A 27,690-nucleotide genomic window follows, 5' to 3' on the forward strand; every position below is an offset into this window, starting at 1 on the left:
CCGTCCCTCCATCTAAACAGAAATGAAGCTGCGAGAGTCTCGCACCCGAACTGAGACGTCTATTTCTCCGCAGGAAATCTTACGGGACTATAGGCCTACCTCCAGTCCGCGTATAACAGCCACTAACAGTCACTTGAAAGGAACGTAGTACTTGCATGCAGGTACACGAGTGCTGAACATGCCGCGAAGTAGCTTCTTCACAGCTGCGTTCATAATTTCCTTGAATCACGGCACTCGCAGAGAACGAAACAAAGCGAGAGGAGACGAAAACGGCGAGCGCGACCGACACGTCCGAATTTCGCGTACTTGACTGACGTCACACAATGGCGCCGATGGTTACATCGGATACAGCACCAGTGCTACGAAGCCCGTCACGAAGTTAAGCGGTAATCGCTGTTATTAAGTTACGTAAAGCTTGCTGGTTAACGACCTCCGCACTCTGCATGCTCACTGACGCAATGCAGCACAACACATTTATTATTCTTTTGGCGTTATTTTCTTCGTCGCAATAAGACATGGCGCGCAAGCTCGAGTTCGAGCGTTCAAGTTTCAACGTTTTTTTCCATGGAGCAAACGGTGCGGTGGCGCACGTTTGCCAACAGCAGAAGTATTAAAATAAAATGAAAAAGAAAGATAGTCGCGGATACATCACGTTCCTCTGATAGCTCGCTGCCATGAGGTTTGAGATACGAGGTCTAGTCGACAATGCGTACAGGCAGGCGTTGTATTACGCGTCGGGACGCTGAGGCCCCCACTATCCAAAGGTATATAGATACTTTTACGTCGTGCCCGCGATAGCGTTAAAGAGCTCATTTCGCGGAAATTCCGGTGTCGACGGCGGCTTCTTTGGTAGCGAGCGTAAAAAACAGCGTTGGCTGTGAGCGAAAATTCGAGGTAGATGCAAATAAAGATATTAGCCGCAGGGAACCCGCACTTCGGCTCTCCTTGCGGCACGGTTTGGGTCTACAGAGAAGCAAAGGCAGACTAGTGATTGGCAAGACGATACTCACCCGTATACTTTGGACACACAAGACATTGTTGTCATAAAAGTGCTGTTGAAGAGGGCGAAAACATTTACCTCTACTATACGTTTCGTGTGTGTGTGTGTGTGTTCGTGTGCGTGCGTGCAGATATCGCTATCGCATTTAAGCTTAACGGTTTATAAATTTTTGTTACTCGCATGCCTCCACGGCAGTACATAGCGCTCGTTTCAAGTTTTCGTGTGAAGTCGTGTCAAGTTTTTAAATCTTCGGTCCTCGTTTTATGTGCGCTTAAAAGCTTTTTGCTTCAACATGAACGTTTTAAGGGCAGCTTAAAGAGATTGGCTCCTAAAGAGGGCTCCTCAACAACAATTTTACTGTGCTCGGCGTGCTGAGTTCGCCTGCTCTGCCTAATTCAGCGCCTACATGGTGGTAGGGCACAGCCGTCAAGATGGCAGATTCGTGGGCCACCATACTTGTGTTTCTGGCGCAGACCGAACAGTGCAAAGTCACCGTGATACTCTTGCCGAAAGTTCAATACTATGCGCGCTAGCGTGTCTGACCGGATCACCGCATAAGATACGCAACAAGTTCGGAAAAAATATTTCGGTAATGTGCCCTCACTTTTTCATGAACGTTTAGAGGCAACCGTGCCCCCTCACCAAACTTTACCAACGCAGCTGGCGACTACCGGTATGTAGCCCGAAGCGACATCGCCGGTGGCTAGTGATTGGAACATGAGACGAAAACTACAGAGGCCCACAGATCAGCCGACCACTACTAATAATCTCAAGTCGGAGAGCACCCCGCTAAGCCCCAGCACAATAAACTATTACAATAGCTAAGTACGCTACTTCAAAATGACGCCGAAAAGCCGCAACAGATTGGCTTCATCACGAAAGGCTGTAGACTAATAACGGCAAGGTGAACACTAAACTTATATAAGCCATAGAGCCGTACAAGTGACAAGGACTTCGGGGCGATATAAGCAACCGTAGCTGCTTGAGAACAACGCGACTTGCCACTTAGCCGATCTCCAGAGCAACCGCCGCTGCATTCCGAAACCAATTCAGCGTCATCGCCTATTGATGTAAGCGACGCGCCTGTAGCCATAGAACCTCTTGAAATGCCACGAGCCAGGCATTTGAAACTGACAATTAACACTTTCTCTAGGGAGTGGAGTAATTCCAGGGAGATGTTCGACCAGATCATCTATCGCAGTGGGAATGTCACATCTAGAAAGAAATTTAGCAACATGCGGCAATTTTTCAAAGGAGACGCAGAGGCAGCTATAGCGGGCTGATCTACAACTGAACCGTGCTAATATGCGAAAACAATAGCAGTACAGTGTTTTTTCGCGTGTAGCTCACCCCTCGCAGGACACAACTTTTCACTAGTTTTTCCGTGGAGCGTCAAGCTTTGCCTCCCTTGGAGCGAATCACTCCCCACGGTATCTTCTCTGCCGCCGCCGGCAAACAGACCTCTTTTTCATCATCACACGGACGACGACACCACAACGCGACATGGGCTCAGTCAGTGAGTTCTCCTCTTCCACTCCACCTCACTGCATCGGTCGCGGAAGAGACGCGAGCCGGCACGCTAGCGTATAGTGAACTAGAACATGGTTCTAGTTCACTATAGGCTGGAGACCACCATTCCTGTCACGTTACTGCCGCGCATGAAAAGACCACCACTGCTTGTCACGTGGTAGTGCCGACGAACGGGACGTTGCCGTGGGATGTTTTCCGCTAGTGTGCACGTACCTTTACGCGGATGCATTGGATATCCTGAAGAGAGGTTTTTGTAGAGAAGTGCATGGTGCAGCAGTAGATCTCGAGGCTTCTAGAAATCGCTCCTGTTACTTCTGCCAATTGAGGCGAACATGTAATCCGCAGCATTTGGGGCCTGGAGGAACTTTGTGCTAACAAGTAGTCTTTCTCGACGTTGCTGTGCCACGTGCTGTTCATAGCATTGCCAGATGACATCTTCGTAGCGAATCACAGATCTTCCGCTACAGAAGCTCCTTCTGTTCGTCTCTATCGAACCGATGAGTCCAGGATAGAATGACTTTGTGGAAGAAAAAGGTTGCGATGAGGAAGTTCGTGCCAGAGTCAACACGAGCCATCATAGTGTATTATAGGCAAGCATCTGAGTTTATTTTAGAAAAACAAATTCCTCATATATATAAAATGTACGTCAACATTAAAGCGAAAAATTTTAACACGTGGTCATAAAAGAAACAATCAGGCAAAAGATAAAAAAAACGCGCATGCACTCCTACCAAGAGAACAAGCGCATTCCATTTTACCTGCTCTCTGATAAAGCAACTTCACATAACGATAGCAATATGGATGGCTGGCTACTAAGCTCAATTGCTAGTAGCGCCGTGTCCCGTGTCCTTCATAAGTCTCTGTTTCTTTTAGCGCTCCACCATCCTGAATGTATACCAGCACGCCCAACTGGCAGTTCTTTTTCGAATGTCTGCCCTTAGGCATAATAATTATTGATTCAGAAATACACATACAAATTTGCTTCGTGTATGAAGTCCAGTAACGAGCGGTGGTGAGGTCCACTAAACACTTTTAGCTGAGCGTTTACGATCCGCTCCGATCAGACCAGCGTATGCTAGCGTTTTACGCACAAACGAGTAGAAGGGACTCTAGAGCGCTTGCGCAGAACGATCGTGCGAGCAGCGGAGCATATATCGCACCTCTCGCTCCGCTTGGGAAGCCAAGACGAGTGCGTCTCATCAAAAACGTGAAATCTGTGCAGTTCTTTGCGCTCTATCGAGACGCTACTCTGCGCGGGGCTGAGTCTAAGCGACGCTCAGCTATAAGTGCCTATTAGTGAACGTGCAAGCATATTGCCAAACCCACTCTGTTCTTTTTGTACACGAAAGTGTTTTATGCCGGGGTCCACCAAGAGTTCCATGACGTATTCAGGTCACGGAAATACGTCAGCAAAATGAATGCGGTCAAATGCAAAAAAATCTATAAGAAAAAGTTGCATCGATAGGAGTCGCACCCATGACCTCTAGGTCCGCGACGATGGCTGGCGGGCGTTTAGCCCACTAAGCTACCGCCATATGAAATAACGGTGGCTATGTGAACGCGCCTTTTATATTTCACAATTTTCTCTCAGTGCTCTTGGATAGATGGATGGATGCTATGAGCGTCCCCTTATAACGGGGCGGTGACATGTGTGCCACGAGGCTCGAAAAAAAAAGAAAGAACGCGCCGTTGCTAGGACCATCCCATTCGGCGCGTTTCCAATAAAGAATAATTTCGTCAACGCTATAACACTCCGCGAGGTGGTGGCTTTAGCCCAAGCCTCGCTGACAGCATCCATCCATAATCGGAAAGAGCTCTCCGACGCTTGCCTGGCTGTCGCACCGCGTTCCGCATGCGCCCTGTGAGAAATAGCAGCCAGGCTAGAGGGAAGACACGACGCTCGTCGCGTTTCTCTTCGCGTTCCAGGACGCTTTGAAGGAGTGCATGTCGAGTATCAGTGTTTCAGTGTTTACTATGCGCTTGTTGATGCCAAGTTTGCGCGGGATTCACCATATGCAGTGTCCACATATATGTGTATAATTTCAGCTATTGCAAGGGTTAAATCACGATCATGGCGTTAGCCATCGGTATGGAGATGTGCCACTAGGCGTCAACGTGAGTGCCTCCACATCAAGCGGTGCTATATCTATACCAAGCTATACCAAGCTATCTATACCAAGCTGTCATATACCAATGCTCTATAAACAATCAACTACTTCTGTGACGACACGTTTAACTTTCGCGTTATACCGATTCCTATGACAGAGGGATCAGCCATCTTTTCTTATTTATGCTACCAGCCCATTACACGTGTAACTGTTGCCTTGCGCAACCCGCGCCGGAATGACTGGGAACCTTCCAGATTGTTGTAGATAATTCCGATGAGATTACGCGCAGAGCGTAAATTATAGAGTTTATTGTGAAACTTACGTGGCCACTATCGATAATGCTGGAATCTTCGATGGCACATGTAAAAATGCCGACACGCTTTACCGCTTGGCAGATTACTCGATGGCCGACGACTGTTCTTGCAGCTATGAGTGCACAGCGTGTATCGCTTGTATTTTGAGTTTTCATTTTCCGGCACAACTTCACCCTGATGAAGAGTTTCATCTTAAACACGCCCAGTACTTCCATCGTCAGCGTTACGACCACGTGATAATTCTGAGGCATCTTCAATGCCTTGTTTTTGAGTAACCAGCTCGTCCCTAGATATTTGTAGATAAGCTCGAAAAAGCAATGAGGGAAACCGTTCAGCCACACTTAGTCGATGATTGTGAATCCAACGTGCCGAAGGTGACTCAGGGATTAGTTGTTTGTGTTAGCGGAAAAAGGTAGCACAGATTTTCCAGCTGCTGCTTTAGATAAGGACGTGTTGCTTGAATAACTCCATAATTAATTCGCGCAAAGGAAAGAAACAGTTGAAATTTGTTAAGACACGTTTGCGTCAGTACATCGAAGGAAGTAGGGCGCAATTGGCTAGCATTGAGAGCTGCTTAGATGAGTTGTTCTAAGCAGTGGGATCATAGGATAATTCGTGTATGCGAGACAATGAGGCCATCCAGCTGCTGCGAGAGATTCTCTTGCAGCTTTCCCATAAAAACGCATACTTAGCAAATAATCTGGGCATCGTTGCGGAACCTGCAATACTCAGTTCACCAAGATGCCAATCCGCACTTCACTGCTTGATTGCTTTGGCAAGAGTTGGCTGCTGGTAAAACGTACGAGCCAGCGAGATAAGAGACGTGTTGACGTCATCGCTAATTTTGCGAGCTCACAGAACTGATGTACACGGCCTGCACGTCAAATGCCGACAGACGCTTTGACAAATGAAGCCTGAGCTTGGCAACCAGAGGTTTTACGACGATGACAGCAGGCAGAATCGAGTAATCAGATGCCCCATGCGCACAGAGGCCGCCTGGAGACTGCAGTCCAGAAAGCGCGTTACCTAGAACATTCTGAAACGATGAACCGGACTAAACCCACTAAATCTCCGATTGGCACACACTTATGGCAAACGTGGCAACAAAAAAATAAAAAAACGCCAGGCCTGCGCGGAAAGCGCAGCACAGTCACAGCGAAAGCTTGAAGAGCGGTATTTCTAGAGCCCGTTACAACCTCTCTTCTGGCTACTAATACAAACAAGTACACTAGCATCGTACCCACTACGCCAAAAATCATAATTTTTGTGAAGTTGGGAAGCACCCACCACGTCATTACTCGTCATTCTGTGGAGAAGCGAGGTACTATCTGTAAGGCATTATGAGCGGTTTCTTGATGCGACGGCTGATGATAAAGAAGAATTATGACTGAGCGTTTTGTAATGGGTTGGAAGCTTCAAAGCACCTACTAGTTACTTAATTAGCATTGTGTGACGCCCGGTTGTTATGTCACTATCCCACCACGCTTTATAACATGCGCTAACGTGAGAAAGAGATATAGAGAGGGAATTAAATTTATTGAGACCCTGAGGAAATGGATCATGGGAGCCTTATGGGTTTCCTTGGCAACCAATAGAAGTGACCTTGCGAGGAACCCAGTACGCTTTATATCATCATAATTTTTGTGAAGTAGAGAAGCAGCCACTATGCAATTTTTCGTCATTCTGCGGAGAACCGTGGTACCTGCTAGACACCTTTAAGGCATCATGTGCACTTTGTTGATGCTGTGGCTGATGACGATGAAGAATTATGGCAGAGCCCTTTGTAATGGTTTGGAAAGATTCAACAACCCACTCGTTACGCAATTCGCATTGTGTGACGCCTGGTTACAGAATTCGCGTTGTGTGACGCTTGGTTCTTATTTTACCCTTCTACCACGCTTGATTACATATGTTAATGTGGTTCCTTCCCGACATGAAGCCTGTGTAGAATCTTTTTGCAAAGCAGTTTCAAGCACCGGCTTGGCTCTGAGGTAGAGTACAGGGCTCTCACGCAGAGGGCGCAGGCTCGAACCTCGTTCCATCCTGGAAATCTTTTCTTATTTCGTTTTTTCTCATTTCGAACGATAGTGGTTACGGACACCGGCGGCGGCGGCGGACAACTACGGCGCCAAAAAGGGCCCTTGTTGTGATCTCATAACAGCTTTCGCTGTAAAAGGTGAAGTCACATATGTTCGCACTTCGTATTTGCAACGCTGCGAATCGTGAAATGCGGCGTAATTAAGGTCTACGAAAGACAAGATCAACATGTACGCTCATGGAAGATTAAGCTCGGGTCGGTATTCTGACAAGGGCAGTCCAGCATGGGTTGCATAAAAGTACATGCATTGCATTACATCGTGACCGGGAACCCACTGCATTTTCCGCACTTATCCTACAAAACCAATGAAGGCGGCGTTCATTCCTGGGAATTCGTGAGCGCTTTCTACCACTTTATTAGGAAACATTTTAAGTTTCACATAAAAAACAGTGCTAAAAAACGGCGCACAAGAGAAAGGAGGACACAGACGGCGGCGCTGACTTACAACATGATTTATTTGCCAGCACCGCACAACATATACTTGTGCAGTATCTGACAAATATAGGAAGAACAATAAAAAGATAAAAAGAGTGAAAAACTATGGAACACAATCATCGTGATAGCACGCTGTGAGCCTCACGTGTGCAAGCGTTCTGAAGAAAATCAATTTCTTTTTGTGATAAGGCAATTGAAGGCCTGCTGACACACGCACCGCCCAGCCTAGCCATTTCCGCAGCCTCGTAAATTTCGCGCATCATCTGTTCCCGTTGACGCTTAAACACTGCACAATGATGGACGTCGGGATAAAAGCCGCAGTCTCGGCAATGAATGCCGAGGTGTCCCGACACCGTAGAAGCGACATTGTGAGCGTGCTCTTTCAGCAGCTCATTTAAACACCGGCCTGTTTGGCCTATGTACCTTTTTGCCACAGGACAAGGGTAGAGAATATAACACCCCTTCAATGCATGGAACGAACTTGCTCCGATGCCTGGTCTGGCATGCTCGCTCTCCCCTGGAACCAGGATTCAGGACCTTGCACAGCCTAGCCAGCCTTTCTGGGGCCGAAAAAAACCAAGTTAACTTCGCGCCTAGTATCCACTTTTTTGAGGTTGTGGGTGACGCCGTGGATATAGGGAATACCGACAAAGTTTCGTTTACCACGTCCCTTTTCCTTTGCACGGGTGCGAGCACTAGTCTCTGTGTTCATTCTGATTTCCCTGAGCAGACGCTCAGCAACGGCGGTCAACACATACATCGGGAAACCAGCCTCAGTGAGGCGTTCAGTTTGCTGACTAAAGTTGCACCGAATCATGTGATGGCAAGACCTTCGCAGTGCGTGTGTGTAGCAAGCCTTCGCAATAGCGCGCTTCACCACTTTTGAGTGTGCCGACCCAAAAAGAAAGATTGGCTTGTTTGCGGGCGGTTCATATGCCCAACACACGTGGGTAGGACGTAGCGTTAACATCAAATCTAGGAACCGAATGGTTCCTCTGTCCGGAACTTCATGGGACAAACCAAGCGGAGAGAGGCACTTACTAAAAGTTTCTAAAATACCAGTCAAGGAGGCTGTGACCGACGAGGCTTCAGCTTGAAACAATACGAAGAAATCGTCAACATAGCGGAATGCTTTCTTAACATTTGTGCTTTCTAAGCGTTCCTGAATGGCACGATCAAGGCTTGCTAAGAATAAATCACTTAAAATGGGTGCAAGGCATGATCAAATGCATACCCCTTGACGTTGCAAAGAAATATGATCATCCCACGCTGCAGATGTCGACCTAAGGTACTTATCAAGCAGTTCCATGAACCCTTCAACAGATATGCCCACCACATTCTGATAAGTCACGATGCCAAAGCTGTCAATGCAGTTGCGAATGCAAACTAGAAGCTCGTTGTGTGGCAAATTATAATACAAATCTTTAATATCAATAGAGCATGCCTGGTAGCCAGTAAATTTGTTATCTTTCAGCACGGAAATCACATCATCGGAGCTCTTAGCTAGGAACGGATAGTCAATATTTATTGCTTCAGTTTACCCTGAAGAAATTGTGCCCGCGTGTTCTGCCACGAGTTAGCCTCCGAAACTATTACACGGAAAGGACAGTTAACCTTGTGCGTTTTTGCGTTAAAGAAAATTTCCATGCTAAGATTTTTCCCACCATCAATCTCTTTTACCAAACCATCAAGATTCAGCCTTTTACACAGACTTTTTGCCTCGGTTTTAACCTTCGGAAGCGACACAGTAACTTGGGGCTCAAAAACAGACAAAATAGTTTCACTCACTTTGTTCTTATAGCGATCATTCGGAATAATAACAAAACCTCCCTCCTTCTCTGCTGCTACCAAGGACAATGACTTTTCCTTCAAGAAGAATTCTACTTACTTGACAGGAACCCTGCTTAACCCTGCTCTATTGTTACAAAGAATGTACAAACCCTCGGAAACACACCTCTCGGCACAGTCAGCAGATGCCTTCCTTGAAATGCTGCGGACAGGGCCCCGAAGTTCCACCCTTGATTTTCTTGGCTCAACAGCATACTTGGGGCCACGGCCCAGCACACTGCGAATGTTCTCAGGTAGAAACACATTGACCGAAGAATGAAGTCCGTCCTTGCAAGGGGAAGACTTTTTTTGGCAGCGAGGCTCGAAGTTCTGTCAGCATCGGTCGCCAATGAAATTCTGCCACCGCATCCGTGCTCTTGCGAACGCTTGAAACCGACGAACAGCAGCAGGATGTCGGGGCGAAGTTGTTTGTAAGTTATTTGCGGTCTGTGTCCTCCTTTCTCTTGTCCGCCGTTTTTTAGCGCTGTTTTTTATGTGAAGTATGTCGCACCAACTCGCCCAAGCAACCACTTTAGCTGCATTTTAAGTTGCTATGCTCAAGTGAACATTGCTAAACATTGATCTTGTAGCGAAGTGTTGGGCCTCTGTAGTGGGTCGTCCTCTCCAGTGCCTTCTAGTGGGCAGTCCTATTCGGCTCCTTTCTAACGAACGCCGCTCGTACTAAGAGTTCGCGCGCCACTTTGAATCTCGCGATTGCGCTGCTCGGAGTGTCGTCCACTAAGCGTGTGTACAAATCTGTGGAGGTGCTGTGCCCTCAAAGCTACTTCGATCCCCCTAAAATGCCCCTGGAACTTCGATCCCGTACAGAGCCATCTGCCATGCGTCAAATCGCCGCCCAGCAAACTCCTCTTCTCGCACCGAGCGAATGGCCCGGTGATGTTCGTCGCCGCGACCCACTTTGCAACGTACTGTGTAAAAAAATCAGTCGTTAGAAAGCGCCTCTCATTGTGCATTCTCTGCTTCGCCCGTTTTCTTTTTCTTCGCGCTTCTTAATTAAACATGAAGTGTCACGTTGTCCAGCGCAGAACTACTGCTTACCACACGCAGTCGGTTAGACTCGCAGGACGCTTTAAGCGTACGCTCGGCGGCATACTCTTAATCTACGTCACCGCTTACCACGCGAATTGGGATGCCATTCTACCCTTCGCCACATACACCAACAATGCCGCCCGTCACAGCACTCCCGCTTTTTTGGCAGCTTCTTACTGCACGGGCCGGGACTCGTCGCAGATAATTGACACAATTCTTTCATACTAGGTGGATCCTTCTGAGTGTTCGTGTTTTTCTGCCACAGCCACACATGAATGGTGTTGCGATCTGGCCCGGACCTTTACTGCAAATAACCAAAAGCGGCAGAAGAAAATTTGCGGTGACACCACCATTCTGCGCCCACTGTCCTTCCGGGATAGCTCGTATGGCTGTCGATCTGCGCCACTGCAACTGCCTCCTGTTAAAACTACTGCGCAAATACGAATACAGTTGACGCGTCATTGAACCCACACGTCAGTTAACTACCTGATAGAACTTGTTGAGCCATCCTCGGACATGCGCCGTCGAGGGCGCGACATTGTGAATGTGGAGCTCCTGAAGACCTACCATGATCCGCTCACAGTGACAAGCTGCTAGATCGCCAGGCGACTCCCTTTCCGTACCCGGGGTAATCTCAGCGATGCATTTTAACGCTGTATTTGATCGCCCTATTCGACCCCTTTCTGAAAGAACACCGCTCGTGCTGATAGTGAGTGCTTCGCCTTCACTGTCGCTGTTGCGCTCTTCCAAGTGTCGTCCAACAAATGTATTCACAGTCTCAATTTTAAGTCCTTGTCAGCTCTTAGAGCTCGCGCCTAATTGAAATATTGATGGATGGATCCTTCTTAGGGGATGGTTGCAGTACTTGTGTAATTTTTCTCGTGCAATTTTGTCTGAAATTTTCTCATGTCCCTCTGTTAAGAAAATGTCCCTTCATAGCATGACAAAAATAGTTGTGAACTGTATGCCATTTGTGCGAAGAGGGGATGACGCAGAATGTCTGCGCTTTAGAAGATTGTCCACTAGATTCGATAAGCATATCAACAAATTACGTCATATTTACCTGTCACCTGTTTCCTAGCTACTAACGCATATTAGGCCAAGGACTGAATCATCTCGTCCTCCAGTGGTTACATATGAAAGGCCACTGTCATCGATAAAGCTGAGAGGGTGAGGCTTGTCATGAGTTTTACAAAGCGGTGATGATAAGCGAACTCACAATGAAAATATCACTAGTACGCGACAGAGCTTCTTCAACAAGTGACTCGGGCTCCGTGTTCCATGTGGTCAACGTCCACTCGACCATGCCAGCCCAGTTGAACATTAAGCTACACCATTATTTAGGATCACGGTAGCTGGCACACTTTCCCTGGAGGATAGACAAGTTGCATCATCGCACTGAACGTTTGCCACATCTTGTTAAATTGAAACAATCAATTTGTGTAAAATCTGCTACTAAATCTCACAGATAATTTAGTATTTTTTTCACAGTCACTGAAATGCCCGCGCTCGTCAAAATATACGATACATGTTTACTCTATCAACTAAAAATCCAATAATGTTCTTAAGAACTAAAACTTTCAGCTAATGTTTTAGGTAACTATGAACAAGGATAATGAGCGTGCTATTTTATAAACACAGTACTTTGTAAATGACAGCATTAAAGCCACTCCGGAAACCAAGCGTACGTTTTGCCGGAACAGACTGCGACGTTTTAAAATGCCACCGGTTTCACAGTATTCATATATTTATTACATTCTGCAGGCCGGCGTACCGCGCACTAAGCAGGAGCGGGAATATATATTTTTTTTTCTGCCAAAACAATTCTGACATACACAGCCCAAAACACATCGTGAAAAGTTGAATATTAAAGAAACGTAGAGAAACACTACTTTTCTACCATCAAATGGACCTTTATACAAGGAAAATATTAAGAAAAACTACATATTACATTAAAAAGGCACCCTTATCAGAGAAACATCACTGAACACAAAGAACTGGGCTCTATTATTCACAATAGAATGCGTCGTTATACAATATAATCATTATGAAATTTATATTTCACTTTTTTATGAAAAAACAATAAACATACGAAGCATCGCAAAAAGACGAGTTTAGCGTATCTTACTGAGCGCACTTAAAAATAAATCAGTTGTTATACATTCCGCAATATCAGATGGTAGACAATGTCATTAAGGTGCTGTATTGAGAAATAATTAAATTTTTGAATGCGTCTGTGCAATTTCTAAAACCGTAAACTTTTTTCAGAATCACATGAGCGAACTGCCCGTTTAGATGCTGGTTTACTGTAAAATTTCTTGTTATTGCCAGTTTTATCGTGGAAATTTAAACAACATACTTTCAGCCTTCCCGTACTTCATATTTTGTATTGTAAATTGTAGCGAATGTAACGTCTGCCAGCTGTAAAAATTATACACAAAACACGCGCAGTTTCTTCAAAGCCTTCCTACTTTTCTATTGTTAGCCGCAATATAGGAATCCCACACTACAGCTGTATATTATAAAGATGTTCCGGTTATTGGATATACTGCAGTATAAGTCGTAAAAGTTGTGACCTTGACCTCTTCCCTTTCAGTCTCGGCTGTGCACACGATGGAGATGGTGCTGAGAGATGGCCTTACGGGCACATTGGGTCCAAAGATTGCGACTGGAATACTGGCTACATGATGAGTTACAAGTTTAAAAAGCCTTACATGTACAAATTTTCTCCCTGCTGCCAGCGAGAAGTTACGAATTTTTACAAGTAAGAAATTTTTAATCCGTTTAGAACGACGTTTTTTTATGGACTTAGTGACTGTAACTTATATTTACAGCCGCCCAGAATATCAGTGTCTTCTTGTGAGAAACAGCATAAAAACTGGAATATTCTCAACCAGACTACCTGGCAGTGCCTCAAGTCGGCAAGTTTACTGCGAAAAAGTGTACTATGAATACACCTACGTTAGGGTCGATAGGGTGAGCAAAGACATTTTAAACGTATCTATCTATCTATCTATCTATCTATCTATCTATCTATCTATCTATCTATCTATCTATCTATCTATCTATCTATCTATCTATCTATCTATCTATCTATCTATCTATCTGTCTATCTATCTGTCTCTATAGCCACTTACGTCTTTGGGCTTTGGCGGCAGGATCATTAACTCGATTTCTACCAAAAAAGATGCCATGGCATGAGTTTCTCACAAACATAGATAACACTACACAGCACGAAAATTGCGTGATACACATCACAGACGTCATAATGTTTTCACACAGCTTCGTGCTGTCGCGCCAATTTTACATGATAAATAGCAAGACTGGCATGGCAGTGCATAAGTGTTTGACGAACATAAATGGCACATTGTGATATGAATATTAATATATCCTGAGTGCAATGAATATTGTCGCGCGTCTTATTTTTCATGAGTTGAAGGTTCAACCAAAAATCCTGTGGGCAACGCGTTGCGGAGGCCGCGCCGCGATGTGTAAGAAGCTTCACTATTGTTTTAGAACGTCCCGTTAAGATAGCGCGCCGCACGCGAATGTTCCAGCTTTGCCGAGAGATAACGCCGCCACCAGCGATATTGCTGGAGAATTCGATCGCGCCTGTATAAAAGCCGACACGCTTGACCGCTTGTCAGTTGATCGACGGTCGATGCTCTGTTCGCCGCTATCATTGTATTGCTGTAGTTTGGCTTTCAGTTTCCCGGCCACAAGTTCGGCCAAATAAGGAGTTTCATCTCTGACGTGCTGACTGCTGCCTTCGTCGGCGTCACGACCACGTGACATCTGGTGGAGGTGCAGCTTCCTTGATGTTCCGGACACCCTAGGAAGGGCCGGGAACCAAGCCCACAGCGTGAAAAAGGCGTCGAAGACCTCGTGCAACAGCGAGCTAGCCGCAGGCTACAAGGCTTGCAACCCGAATACTGGCTCCTACCGGACAAGCCAAGAGCCACGGCGACGAACACAACGAGCACGATGACAGCCGTAGCGTCCCCTGCAGCTGTCGTGATGCAGCCGCCCAGAGAGCCGCCGATCGTCCATGGATCACCAAGCGACGACCCCGAAAACTGGCTCGAGACGTTCGAAAGGGTCTCAACCTTCAACAACAGGGACTCCGAGGACAAGCTGCGCCACGTCTATTTTTACCTTGAAGGCGCAGCAAGGACCTGGTTCGAGAAATTGGGAGTCCACCCTTCAAACCTGGGTCGTCTTTCGCAACGCTTTCCTGGAGACGTTCGCAAGCGTCGTCCGATAGGAAAGGGTCGCAGCCTTGCTGGAGACATGGGTCCAACTTCCAAATGAAAGCATCGCCATCTTTGCAGAGGAAATGACCCGGCTGTTTCGCCATGCTGACCCTGCCATGCCTGAGGACATGAAAGTCCGCTTCCTCATGCGAGGGGTAAAGCAAGAGCTCTTCGCTCGTCTGATGCGGAACCCACCGTCGACAGTCCACGAATTCGTCTCAGAAGCGACGACAATTGAGAAGACGCTGGAAATGCGAACCTGCCAGTACAATGGCCGTTCGATTGACGACAGCCCAGCTGTTCATGCCCTCGCCTCTGACGACCTGCGCGAAACGATCCAAGCGACCATTCGGGGAACTTCGCAAGCTGTTACCCTCACCACAGCCTCAAGTGGACTCGATCGCAGAGCTCGTTCGATCATAAATCCAGCAGTCACTGGGCAACCTTGAACCGCCACAGCCTCAGCCGCAAGCCATGAACTACGCTGCTGCAGCCCGACGCAACGCCCACCCCCCTTCCTCGCCCACGTCAAGACGGCGTGCCGCTGCATCAGTTCGGCTGCCAGACGCCGCCGCCGCCACCACCACTGACGCCCTACCGTCCTCCTGTCGCCCAGCATTATGCCCCGTGGTACGCACCAAGGAAGACCGACGTTTGGCGTGCCCCTGACAACCGGCCGCTCTGCTACCCCTGCGGGGAGGCCGGCCACACGTACCGCCACTGCCAGTACCAACAGATTGGGCTACGCAGTGTTGCCGTCAACGCACCGCGCCCGCAGCCAGGCGAACAGCCTCGCGACATCGATGACTACCTCACCGGAACACAGTGGCAAGAACGACGACCTTTCCACTCGCCGTCACCCGGCCGCTACTTGTCGCGACACCGCCGGCAGTACACTGTCCCAAACAGGGGCTGGTCGCCTAGCCCGTATCCGGAAAATTAAGGGCAGCAACCGATGGAGGTGCGGTTGCTGAACGACGAAATGCTGAAGATCCTCCGCCATCGACGACGACGCTGCGACGGAGTTCCGAGCCCCCGCCGCACGCCGGACGGCGTCCTGAAGACGAAACTTTGCGAGTGGAAGAAGACCTGACGACGCAACGCGGAAACAGCGGTGCAAACCGACATAGCCGTGACCCGACGCCGTGACGTAACCGTAACGCAAGACGGCGAACTAGCGACCTCGACGTTCTGATGGACAGCCACAGCGTCACCGCTCTCGTCGATAAAGTAGCCGACCATTCCGTCATCAGTGGGCCGTTCGCAGCAAAGTTGAAGAAAGTTAGGACTGCTTGGGAAGGCCCCGAGATCCGGAACGCTGGAGGCCATCTGATAACGCCCATTCGTGCCTGCACGGCCAGAGTCACCATCAATAACCGGACTTATCCTGCGAGCTTTGTAATCCTACAAAACTGCTCCAGGGATGTGGTACTTGGAATTGACTTCATAAGTGACCACGGCGCCGTCATCGACCTGAGGTCTGAGTCGATAACACTAACCACAGGCATAGCGCTCCCGCCCACGCAACGTCAGGTAACCAAACATTGAATGTGATAGAAGACCAGGTGACCGTCCCGCCGCGCTCCAGCGTCATTATTTCCGTCGGCACCGAAAAACCTGCGAACCTTGAAGGCGTCGTCGAGGGCAATCAGCACCTACTACCGAACCGTCAAATTTGCGTCGCACGAGGTATAGCCGAGCTGCGTGACGGCAAAGCAAAGGTAGTGCTGACAAACTTCAGCCACGAATATAGGCACCTCAACATTGGTACGACGGTTGCAGACGGTACGACGGTTACGAGGTCCTCATCACACTGAGGCACCGCCTTACTACGGACCTAACTCAGGCGATCTTCAAATACTGCGAGACTAGCCACCGCCGCACCACAACTTACCACCCGCAGACCAATGGCCTCACCGAGCTACTAAGACAATCACACACATGCTGGCCATGTACGTCGACGTTGAGCACAAGACGTGGGATGCCGTCCTTGCGTGCCTGAGCTTCGCTTACAACACGGTCGTCCAAGAAACGACGCAGATGACGTCGTACAAGTTGGTCTGCGGAAGGATCCCGGCGACGACGCTCGACGCCATGCTACCCAACGTTACCGACGAAGGGAATCTCGACGCCGCCGCTTACTTACAACGTGCCGAAGCTCGACAGCTCGCCCGCCTACTCATCAAGACCCAGTAGCACACCGACAGCCGTCGCTACAATCTTTGACGACGCTTCGTGGAGTACCAGCCCGGCGACCGTGTCTGGGTCTGGCGCCAATACGACGACGCAGACTGAGGGAGAAGCTTCTTCGACGATACGTCGGGCCGTACAGGGTACTTCGACGTCTCGGCGCACTCGGCGACTACGCGGTTGTCCCCGACGGCAGGCATCACGAACTCTTAGAGGCGCCGAGGTCGACCCGAGGTCGTGCATGTAGTGCGCCTTAAACCGCACTATGCTCGTTAACGCACATGAAGACTTTAATGTTTGTTTGCTTCATTAGTTTTCTTTAAAATTGCATCTTTCATGTTCTGTGTTTAAGCATCGGGGCGATGCTTTTTTTAGAGGGAGGCATTGCCGCGCATCTTATTTTTCATGAGTTGGAGCTTCACTCACAAAGCCTGTGAACAACGCGCTGCGTAGGCCGCGCAGCTATGTGTAAGGCGCTTCGCGATTGCTTTAGAACGTGCCGTTAAGACTGCGCGCCGCACGCGAGCGTTCCAGCTTTGTCGGGAGATAAAGCCGCCACCAGCGATATCGCTGGAAAGTTCGATAGGGCCTGTATAAAACCCGACGCGCTTGACCGCTTGCCAGTTGATCGACGGTCGACGCTCTGTTTGCCACTATCAGTGTATTGCTGGAGTTTGACTTTCAGTTTCCCGACCACAAGTTCGGCCAAATAAAGAGTTTCATCTCTGACGTGGTGACTGCGGCTTTCGTCGACGTCACGGCCACGTGGCAATATATTTCAAAGGCTACATGACATGGACCTGTTGCTGTCGCGGTTGTTTCGTTAAGTTGATTTATCGAGCAAAACTGCCGTGAAATTACTTGAGTGTATGGCGAACAATAATATGAACTTATGACACAAATCCCGTAAATGTCATGTTAATCATGTCATCATACATTACACTGCTTGAGTGCTCTCGCAGTGGCTTTAAATGCAAAGCATTTCTTAGACAACCAAAGGTACGTTGAGCGTATCTATCTATCTATCTATCTATCTATCTATCTATCTATCTATCTATCTATCTATCTATCTATCTATCTATCTATCTATCTATCTATCTATCTATCTATCTATCCATCCATCTATCTATCTATCTATCTATCTATCTATCTATCTATCTATCTATCTATCTATCTGTCTATCTATCCGCCTACGTCGGGGTGTTTCCGTGGTCGCCTGCTTAAATCCGTGAAAAACAAAATTGGCATGAGAGGGTATGATGGTTCCGCGAATATGACTGTCTCTTCATGACATTAATGACAAGAAAGCCTTGACGCGGACGTCGTCAAACCCTTTCCTCCAGACACGTGCGGTACATACCCATATACCACGAGCCGCCGTATAAAGGTATGTCTCACACAGAGACTGACAGTTTATATATGTACCTGCTAACGGCGAGAATAGACATTGAAAATATAAATGCGAGAGTGTTAAGAAAAAAACGCCAGGCCTGCGCTGAAACCGTAGCACAGTCACAGCGAAAGCTGGAAGAGCGGCGTTTCTAGAGCCCGTTGTAAGCTCTGTTGGAGCTACAATACAAGTACACTGGGAAGGTACCCACTACGCCATAATTCACAGCTTTTGTGAAGTTCGGAAGCACCTACTAAGCCATTATTCGTCATTCTGCGGAGAAGCGAGGCACCAGCTACACGTCTGTAAGGCATTATGTGCACTTTATTGACGCGACGACAGATGACGATGAAGAATTATGGCTCAGCCCCTTGTAATGGGTTGGAAGCTTTACGCGGCCCACCAGTTATGTAATTTGCATTGGGTGACGCCCGGTCGCTATTTCCCTCTCCCGTCATGCTGTATAACATACGTTGACGTGGGAGAGAGAAGGGGGGGCGAAGAACTTTACTGAGACCCCGAGGAAATGGATCACGCGTTTATGGGCTTCCTAGGCCAGCAATACAAGTGCACTTGCGAGGAACCTACTACGCTATAAATCATTGTAATTTTACTGAGACCCCGAGGAAATGGATCATGCGCATATGGGCTTCCTTGGCAACCAATACAAGTGCACTTGCGAGGAACCCACTACGCTATAAATCATTGTAATTTTTGAGAAGTAGGGCAGCAGGCACTGTGCCATTTTTCGTCATTCTACGGAGAGCCGTGGTACCTGCTAAACGCATGTAAGGTATTATGCGCTCTTAGTTGATGCTATGCCTGATGACGATGAAGAATTATGGCAGAGCCCTTTGTAATGGGTTGGAAGCATTCAACAACCTATTCGTTGCGCAATTCGCATTGTGTGCCGCCTGGTTACAGAATTCGCGTTGTGCGACGCTTGGTGATTATTTTACTCTTCTACCACGCTATATTGCATATGCTAATGTGGTTCCTTCCCAACATGAAGCCTGTAGTACCTTTTTGCAAGCCAGTTTCAAGCACCGGCATGGCTCAGAGGGTGAATACTGGGCTCCCACGCAGAGGACCCAGGTTCGAACTTCGTTCCATCCTAGAATTTTTTTCTTATTTCTTTTTTTTATTTCGAGCGATACTGGTTACGGACACCGGCGGCGGCGGCGGACAACTACGGCGCCAAAAAGGGCCGGTGAAATGATCTCATAACAGCTTTCGCTGTAAAAGCGAGATCGGCAGCGTTGACCCGACGAATGTAAAGAATAAAAATCATGCTGCCAGCAGGAGCTGAACCCAAGAACTCAGCGGGGCAGTCAGGTATTGTACAACAGAGCAACGCCAGGGGTGCAATGCAGGATGGCCCGAGGTTCTCGGGCACACGAGTTTGCTCCGAGCTTGCATTACGGCGGTCATGACAGGAAGACAGTGCGGAGCACGCGATATCAGCGTTGATAAAAACGACTACAAGAACGAGAATGGCGTCACAAACGCATGCGCGGCATTTGCAGCGGTTTTCAAACGAACACCACGTGCGAACGCGTCAGCGACGCCTCTCAGTCAACATTTTGACAGTGCAGCGACGCCAGCGTGATCGTCGCGCTATCTTTTTGCCAACTGATCATCGCGCCTCCCACGGGCGAGTTCGTGGGCGTTTGTCCTCTTTCGGAATATTCTTTCGTTCCACCTATTGCATGGAAATTTCCACTCTCGAAGGCAACAAGGGCGACCACGCAGCACTATGGTGCAGCTCGTTTCGCTTCTCTGGAATATTTCAGATAATTAAAGGGCAGGTTACTGCTATAGTTACATTAAACGTATGAACATTCTTCTGTATTAGCAAATCGGTAGAAACAGTGTCTCCGCAAAGAAGTAATAGTAACATTTCTCGCCGCAGATACCACCAGGGGCACTTGCTTCATAGCTGTGAGTGGTACGTCGTGAAAGCGGTGAAACTGAATGCGAGGCACCGTAGCCACGTGATGATATAACCGTTAGTTCTTCGTGCGTGTGTGCATAGTCTGTGCGATTAAGCTCATAGGTGAATCGTGCCGCTCGCTGGCGTTGTTGCGTGAGCACTGCTCTTCGGCAAGAGGAAACGCGGTGGGCGGACCCGCTCTTCGCCGCGGGCGTCTGTCAAGCAAATTGATTGACGCGCGAACTCGGGCACAAAATCGTTGATTCTGGAAAGGACCCAGTTCAACTCGTGTCTGCCAAAGTGCCGGTGTGCCTGTCAAGTGTTTCATGCATTGGACGCTACTCAGCAGCTTCTTTGCATATAAAATAATTTGGTCAGCTTGCACTACTTGTGCAAGGCTGGGGCCATCGGAGGAGCTTGTGGTCACCTAGCCTCCTCCACCTTTTTACGTGGCTCGTCTACTCAGTCTGCTTCGGAGTAATCACCGTGTCAGTTCAGTCTCAATATTGGTGCTATTGCTAAGGAAGGTCTTAACTAACATCATAATGGATAGTCCTTTCTTAATTGTTAATGTTTTAATTACCACGACATTATGAAGCACAGAGGTAATTAGCATAACAATAATTGGCACAATCTCAATTAACACGTCCTCGGTGAGTAAGGACTTGATTATTTTTGTTTTAATTACACGCTCCTAATTATCGTCGTGTTAATTAGCATTAATCGATAATGTTTTTAATACCATGTCATTAATTACTCAGGTTTAATTCGCAACGTCCGGAATAATACAGATGTAATTAGCGTAATCATAATGTGCATGATCCTAATTAGCACGCTCATAATTACCGTCGTAATAATTAACATTAAATAATTATGTTTTATTACCACGCTATTAATTACACTGGTTTAATTTGCAAGGTACTGAATAGTACATAGGTATTTAGCATAACGGTAATTAGCACGATCCTAAATAACACGGTCTCGGTGAGTAAAGTCTTGATTATCTTGGTTCGAATTACACGCCCATAATTAGCATCATGTTAATTATCATGATCTCAATTACCTTGTTCTTAGCTTTACACGACTTCATTAGCATGGTCTTAGTAAGACGTGGCTTAGTTAGCTCGACCTTAGGAAAATTTGGCCTAATCAGCTGTATCACAGCACATCCTGACTTAGCTAGGTATACCGCCCAGCCAATTAGCTAATCAGCTGGGCGCACGTGCTCTGGGACCGAGCAGACGATGAAGAAGAGAACGACGAGGGCGCGCGCCGGCGGAGCAACGCGCTAGAATGTACAAGCCGACCATGATGATTATACACGTGGCCTCGGCGATTAGCTCTAGCCGCGGTGTTGTAAGGCGCTCGGTCGGAACTAATCTCGGAGGCCACGGTGCTGATTATTCTAAAGGATACTTGCTGCAGACATTAAACGCTTGAAAATGAATTCAAACGGCCCGCGCACGCATAAAGATATAGTTAGTAGAGCTTTCTGCCACTTTTCCTGCATGGGTGCACGTCTGCATTCAGTGGAACGACAAACAAATGAAAGAAGGTGCCTCTAGTTTGACGACACCACCCAACCTTCTCGACCGCCCTTGACGTGACGCCGCGTTTCATCGTAACCAATGGAACGGAGCGCGCGCTGAGGCACGGATTTCACCTTATCGTACTATTAGCTTGTTCAAAAGGGGATGTCGCCAGAGCTCGGAAAGATCCCGAGTTTCGCCAATCTCGGGCCATCCTGCATCTTGAAATTTCTTTGGAAAAAATACCATTTCCAGCCGTAATGCTGGTGCAACGTCAATTGTAGTTGCAGTGCTTGCTGTCTAGTTTTATAACAAGGCAATAAACATTGCATATGTACTCTAATGATACATGCGTCATGTCGGGTAAACGTCAAGTATGGTTCCAGTGTTGGCTATGCTTTCATAGAAGTCTTTTGCATTTGTATTCCTATGATTTAGGAAGCTATTCAATGCCCATAAACTGTCGCGCAGCCGAGCGGAATTCAGGGGCATCCTCTCGACGAGGGTTAGTTGAAGACAAAATGGCAGCACTACGCTGTCGCCCCCTTGTTCGGCCGTGCTAGCCTCAGTGTTAACGCATTGGCATGAAAGGTACACTACGACTTTACATGTTTCCTGAATCACTGAACAAACCGGGCCCTCCGTGACACGAGAGATCTGATTCGTTCTTGCGAGGCGCGAAGATTTCGTAAAAATACGTGGCAACTCGCGCTTTTAATGATAGCCCAAAGCGTACACATATCAGCATATCCTAGTGAAGTGAATTGCACACGGCTAGAGTCTGAGCATGACTGCGTCATTATAGCGCTACTGATTTGGATGTTGGATGCTTGTGTTCCGTTGAAGAAGCAACTCCGCGTTCCTGAGTGCGCATGTAACGACGACGGCGTAATATATGTTTGGAAACCATCAACACGTTAAACATGTGGTCCCGTGCAGCAGCGATGGCGCTACTCGCTAGCGGCCTACTACTGCGGCAAATCCGTCAGGCAGGCTCGGTACGTACTACCTCGGAGTGCCGTTCAGTTCATACGTCAATTCTAGTTCATGCTGTCTTCTGTAGCACGCCCAGGATTTTGCAAAGCATCGTTGATGCACAGTTACGGAGCTGAAATATAACCTTTCACACCGCAGAAAATAATTAGGCGGCGAGCACTTTGCACTTTCCATGGTTTGGGAAAGTATTTTGGTCTCATATCTATTTCAGTGCAGCTCATGGCTTCATCCGGTGAAAGCGGCACGGGCCGTACGCCCACACGTCCTATCTGTTACCATGCTAAGAAACGGGTTAACCCTGCTCCGGGCGCCATCTTGAATCTAACGGTGCGCCAGCTATAGTTCATGGGCATTGCGAATATTCAAACGTTGCTGAACCCGGCAGGAATACGCTAACTAATGTTACGTATATTATTCACATAATCGCACCGTAAAGTGCACTTCGTTTCGATAATACTGACTCCTGTGCTCTGTGCTCTAATGTGAGTGCTGACGTTACGTCAGACCATAAGTTGCCCTTTAAACGCCAGTGTAACTCATGATGTGCGCACAACTACGGTACTTACAAAACACGTCGATCCGCCTAGTAATGCTTGGCTGGAAGCAAAAAAAAACTGCAACCTAGACAGGTACTTGCTGAGTGCTTCCCGTGGAACTGATTCCGACAAAGCGTAAGATCTGCCGAATACTTATCAACTTGATGTATTCAAAACTCAGCATTGTATGACATGAGTGCGTAAAGAATATGATTCCAGATTATTGTATTCTCAATACTCCATGCATGTGAAGCAGGCGATGCCAAGGACATGGTCCTCTGGTGCCGTTTAATAATTTTGGAACACTAAAAACTGCACTCCATGATGTGACTGTAAGGTGTCGCTAAACTGCATGCCCTGCCAGGAATATCACGTCGTCTACGTGATGTCATGATTGAAAAGACCATAGTGCTGTCACAGTTGGCTTATTAAGTTCATGTGTACCAAAATTGGCGTTGCGTACGTTAGTGTATGCAAAACAAAAAAAACTAAAGGGAACAGAACTAGCCGCTAAATTAATTTAACCTGTTGTAAATGAATGATAGCGAATTGCCATAGACTTTATTCAGTAAAAAACGAATAAAAATAATAAGAAATGTATGCCCTATGGTCGGTGACGTGCTCCTTTTGTTACTTTCTTTTTTGTGCATTTCTTTCAAAGGGATGATAACAATAGTAGAAGCTAATACCTCGAAGTGGGTAAGCGTCATGGTTTAAAAGGTAAGGAGGTGGCAGAAGAAGAAAAGCTGCGCTCAGGCTAAACATTTCATTTTCAACTTCTTATTAGGGGCGAAGCTCCTTATAGCATCACCTGGTCGGTCATCGCTCCATCCGGCGTTCCCCCGCCGTCGCGTTTCCCGTATCATTCAATAGATGGCGCTGTCCCATAGAGATGCATGCAAACTGCAGTTGGGTGACGATATACTAGATGCCGCTGTCCCATAGAGATGTGTCCAATATGTGTGCAAAAAAAAAAGAAAAAAGAAGAAAGGAAAAAAAGAAAAAAAAAAAGCAGCGGCACCCTGCACGTTAGATGGCGTGCAGTAATCAAAGCGGCGTATCGCTTTGATTACTGCTGGGCGAAACCACTGAACATTTCACGGTGTAACCATGATTGCTTCAGGAGCTTCGCCCAAGCTCTTCATCATTCACCCGTTAATATGCTGTAATCTTTCTTTTTGACGTTTCATAGGTTTTACATTTCCCTTTATAATTGTCAGTGTGGCCAATCCCCATCGTGGGTATGAGCCAGTCTCCTGAAGGCGACAAGCAAACGAACAAACAAACGAACAAACAAAAAAACGAACGAACAAACAAACAAACTTCTTCAGTAAGTGAATTAGTTTCCTAAGCAAGGCACCGTCCGGTTCATGGCCTATCCCCCGGTGTGGGTTGCGCCAAGATACTGAGGAACCAACCAACCAACGAGCTGTCCAAGAAAACCTGGTCTGGCAAGAACTTCTTTCAAGGCTACCTTGAGCCGACATTATTCGAGCAAAATACAGGAAGAAACGTAGGCCACTAATGTCCCGAAGACACCGAGTCGGCCCCAGAAATCCGTCTCGGTGACAGGACAATCGGCAAAACATCACGAAGACCGCCAGCTCTCGACCTCGAAAAAGAAAGTGCCCAAGAACAAAATCGGGTCTGCAGCGAGGAAGCGTCCTGAAGCAGGTGTGGAATCTTTCGTAACGAGCCCACCAGCGAGCGAAGGGTGACCGACCGATGCGACCGAACGCACGTCGACGGAGAACGAAGACAACACTAGGCACGCCATCGATGGTGTTCGGCAAGAAGAGTTGACCAAAGACGTGGCTTGAGACGCGGACAGATCGAGTAACATCACCTGGCGAGTACCACGATGGCGGTGTCTACAAGGGGTCGGCCGTCCCTGCTGTCTCCCAAGAAGTAGGGCCGCTGATCCCCCTGCAAGGGAAGTGGCTTCTTGTCAGGCTACACGACGTCGCGTTTGGCGAACCCCGACGATCAACCCGCGAATGCCGTCTCACCTGGCTCACCTTCCACTCGTCCGCAGCTCCCAAAGTGACGACGTGGGGCCCGACGCAGCGACGACCGCAAGTACGCCCGCTAAACGACGCAAATTGAGCGTCGCCCCAGTTGTCAAGGACCGTCCGTCCTTGACAACTGGGGCACCTACCCTACTGGGGCCCAGGAGTTCCTTTTCGCTCGGTGGGTGTCCGTGGCACCTACCGAGCGAAAAGGAACTCCTGGGCAACGCGGACGCGGCGGTGCTGTGCGTTCGGCCCGCGGACCCAGCGCCCGGAGCGAAACCAGTGCCAGACGAGAGTAGCTGGGGACACTATGTTGTTGGCAGGGACGCCAGCACGGCCACTTTCACGGGGAGAAAGTCGCTCGTCTCGGACCGTCTTGCGGGTACCTCGGTGCGCCACGCTTACCAACGGTCGATGATCCAGACGAAGCACGGTGCCATAGAGCGTGCGTAGATGGACAGACGACCTTCGTACGCGCCGCACTTACGTCAAGCATGTATATGCACTCACCCACTGTGGAATCTGTTATCAAATATCTCGCTCTTTGCGAAAGGATTGTTCAAAAGTTTAAATCGACGAGCCTTGTGTTTTCGCAATTCAATGTGCGGGCTGACTTCCTCGGCATGCTAAACAGCAGCGGGGTTAAAGTGGCAGAGCACCCGCCTGCACCGCGGCAGGCATTGGGTTCGATTCCCAGTGCCTCCCGACCATGTCGCCAGGGCAGGGGTCTCAACCCCGCCGCCCGAAATTTCCTATTTGCATGGGTCAACATAGACGCACGCACGATCATGCATAGTATGTTTGACCCCCCCCCCCCTACGCCCCTGCGCCGGACATCCACCTGTTCTATAGTGGGGTGAGAGGTGCCCCGAAATGGCGATCGGTGGTGTGGGTACTGATCTCGTGAAAGTGGCCTCTTCTTTCTTCCTCACTTCTATCTTTCATTTATTTTCCTCTTGCCCTCCCCGCCCCTCCACGACACTGCTCAGTGCTCCTATAGGTCAGAGAAATAACCGTCTTAAACTTAAATCACAATTTTTCTCCGGGGTGCACACCTTTACTAGCGATCCCTTTCGCCCGTATTTGTCCTGCGATTTTGTCGTAACCAGCCACAACGAAATATGTAAGAAAGAACGTAAAATGCCCTAGATCATCGCAACAAAGTTCGTTTAACTGCACATAAAGAATAAAACTCGATTTTAGTTGACTTTTTGAGAGGACAGTACATCAAGCGCGTGCGCTATCTCGATCAGACAGCTGGCCGAAAATTTAAAGGACCCCTTACACAAAAATTGAAACCTCAAGACGTCTGCGTTGTTTGATTGTCCTGTATAAGTGGACACTTCTGACCGATTAAGGTGCCGGATGTTGCCTTTAAGATATTTTAATTGGTTTTAAAGTAAGCGGGAGTGTTCATCTGAGTTGGCAGCACCTCGCGATATCGCCACTAGTATGACGTAGATCGAGGCCCCGCGGGATGTTCCACGAGTAAAGCGAGTATTGTCAACGTCAGAGAAGATTTGCGGGGCGCGTACAATACCACGACTGGCACCCGCCAAAGTCTATTGTTCGAAGCCCCTCTCGCTCTGTTGCCGGGCTTCTCTCAACGTAGTTCTGGCTGCTTCGGCGAGGAATGCTTTTTTTTCTGGGGGGGGGGGGGGGGGGGGCACTCGCATCGTTTCATTCTTTACCGCGCGCGGAGCCCTGATTTGAAAACTGCGCTTTTAACGACACCAAAGCTTCAGTGCACGTGATCTTAGGCGCTCCCCCGCTCTGGGGCACTAATTTCTTATGATATTTAGGCGGGCGTTTCGAACTGACGCGAAATTGTTCTCAATTAAAAACGATAGCAAAAAATTGGGGGACGCTTAAGCTTCGCCTTTAAGAGTTGAACGCGATAGCGATATCCTGCCCCTAGTGCGCACTTCGAACACTACGAGTGTTTAACAGAATGCGCGCAATAAGGTGTGTGTCTTATGTAATGGGTAGCATGCTTTAAACTAGGAGCAATTATGCGCGAGAAACTTTTTCGAAGTTGCGATGCACCCACTACGTGGTCTTAAGGGAATACGCGCAGTAATGTGTGTGCCTTTTGTAATGGGTGGCTGTCTTTAAACCACCAAGTCGTTATGATATTGACGTGGTGTGACGCCCGATGGCAGTGTACGTTTGTACCACGCAATATTATTCTGATATTACATCTCGTACTGCGACACCTGTATACAGGACGCGTATTTTTGGGAAGCATGAAAGTTACTTTCAGTGCAGCTCCAAGCAGAGGCGTGGCTGTGTGGTAGAACACCTGCTTGCCACGCAGACGGCCTGGGTTCGATTCTCACTCGGACCGAACCTTTTTATTATTTATTTTATTTGCAGCTTTTTCGATTTTTCGGTCACGGACAAGATGATGATTTTTCGCTCACAACCAACGGTGCCGACGCCGACGGCGGAATTTCTGCGATACGAGCTCTTTAACGCTATCGCGTTAA

General features: G+C 48.1%; 1 protein-coding gene across 1 annotated transcript in view; it reads left to right on the forward strand.

Moving 5' to 3' along the window:
• The window catches only part of LOC119382004 (uncharacterized), a 118,069-nt gene that overhangs the window by 52,890 nt on the left and 37,489 nt on the right, over positions 1–27,690 (forward strand). Inside the window, exons 5-6 of the mRNA XM_037649747.2 lie at positions 12,959–13,126; positions 13,197–13,338. Coding sequence (XP_037505675.1) covers positions 12,959–13,126; positions 13,197–13,338 — 310 coding nt within the window. The remainder of the gene's footprint in view (positions 1–12,958; positions 13,127–13,196; positions 13,339–27,690) is intronic.

This window comes from Rhipicephalus sanguineus, chromosome 2 (genome assembly GCF_013339695.2).
Source record: "Rhipicephalus sanguineus isolate Rsan-2018 chromosome 2, BIME_Rsan_1.4, whole genome shotgun sequence".
Taxonomy (NCBI): Eukaryota; Metazoa; Arthropoda; class Arachnida; order Ixodida; family Ixodidae; genus Rhipicephalus; species Rhipicephalus sanguineus.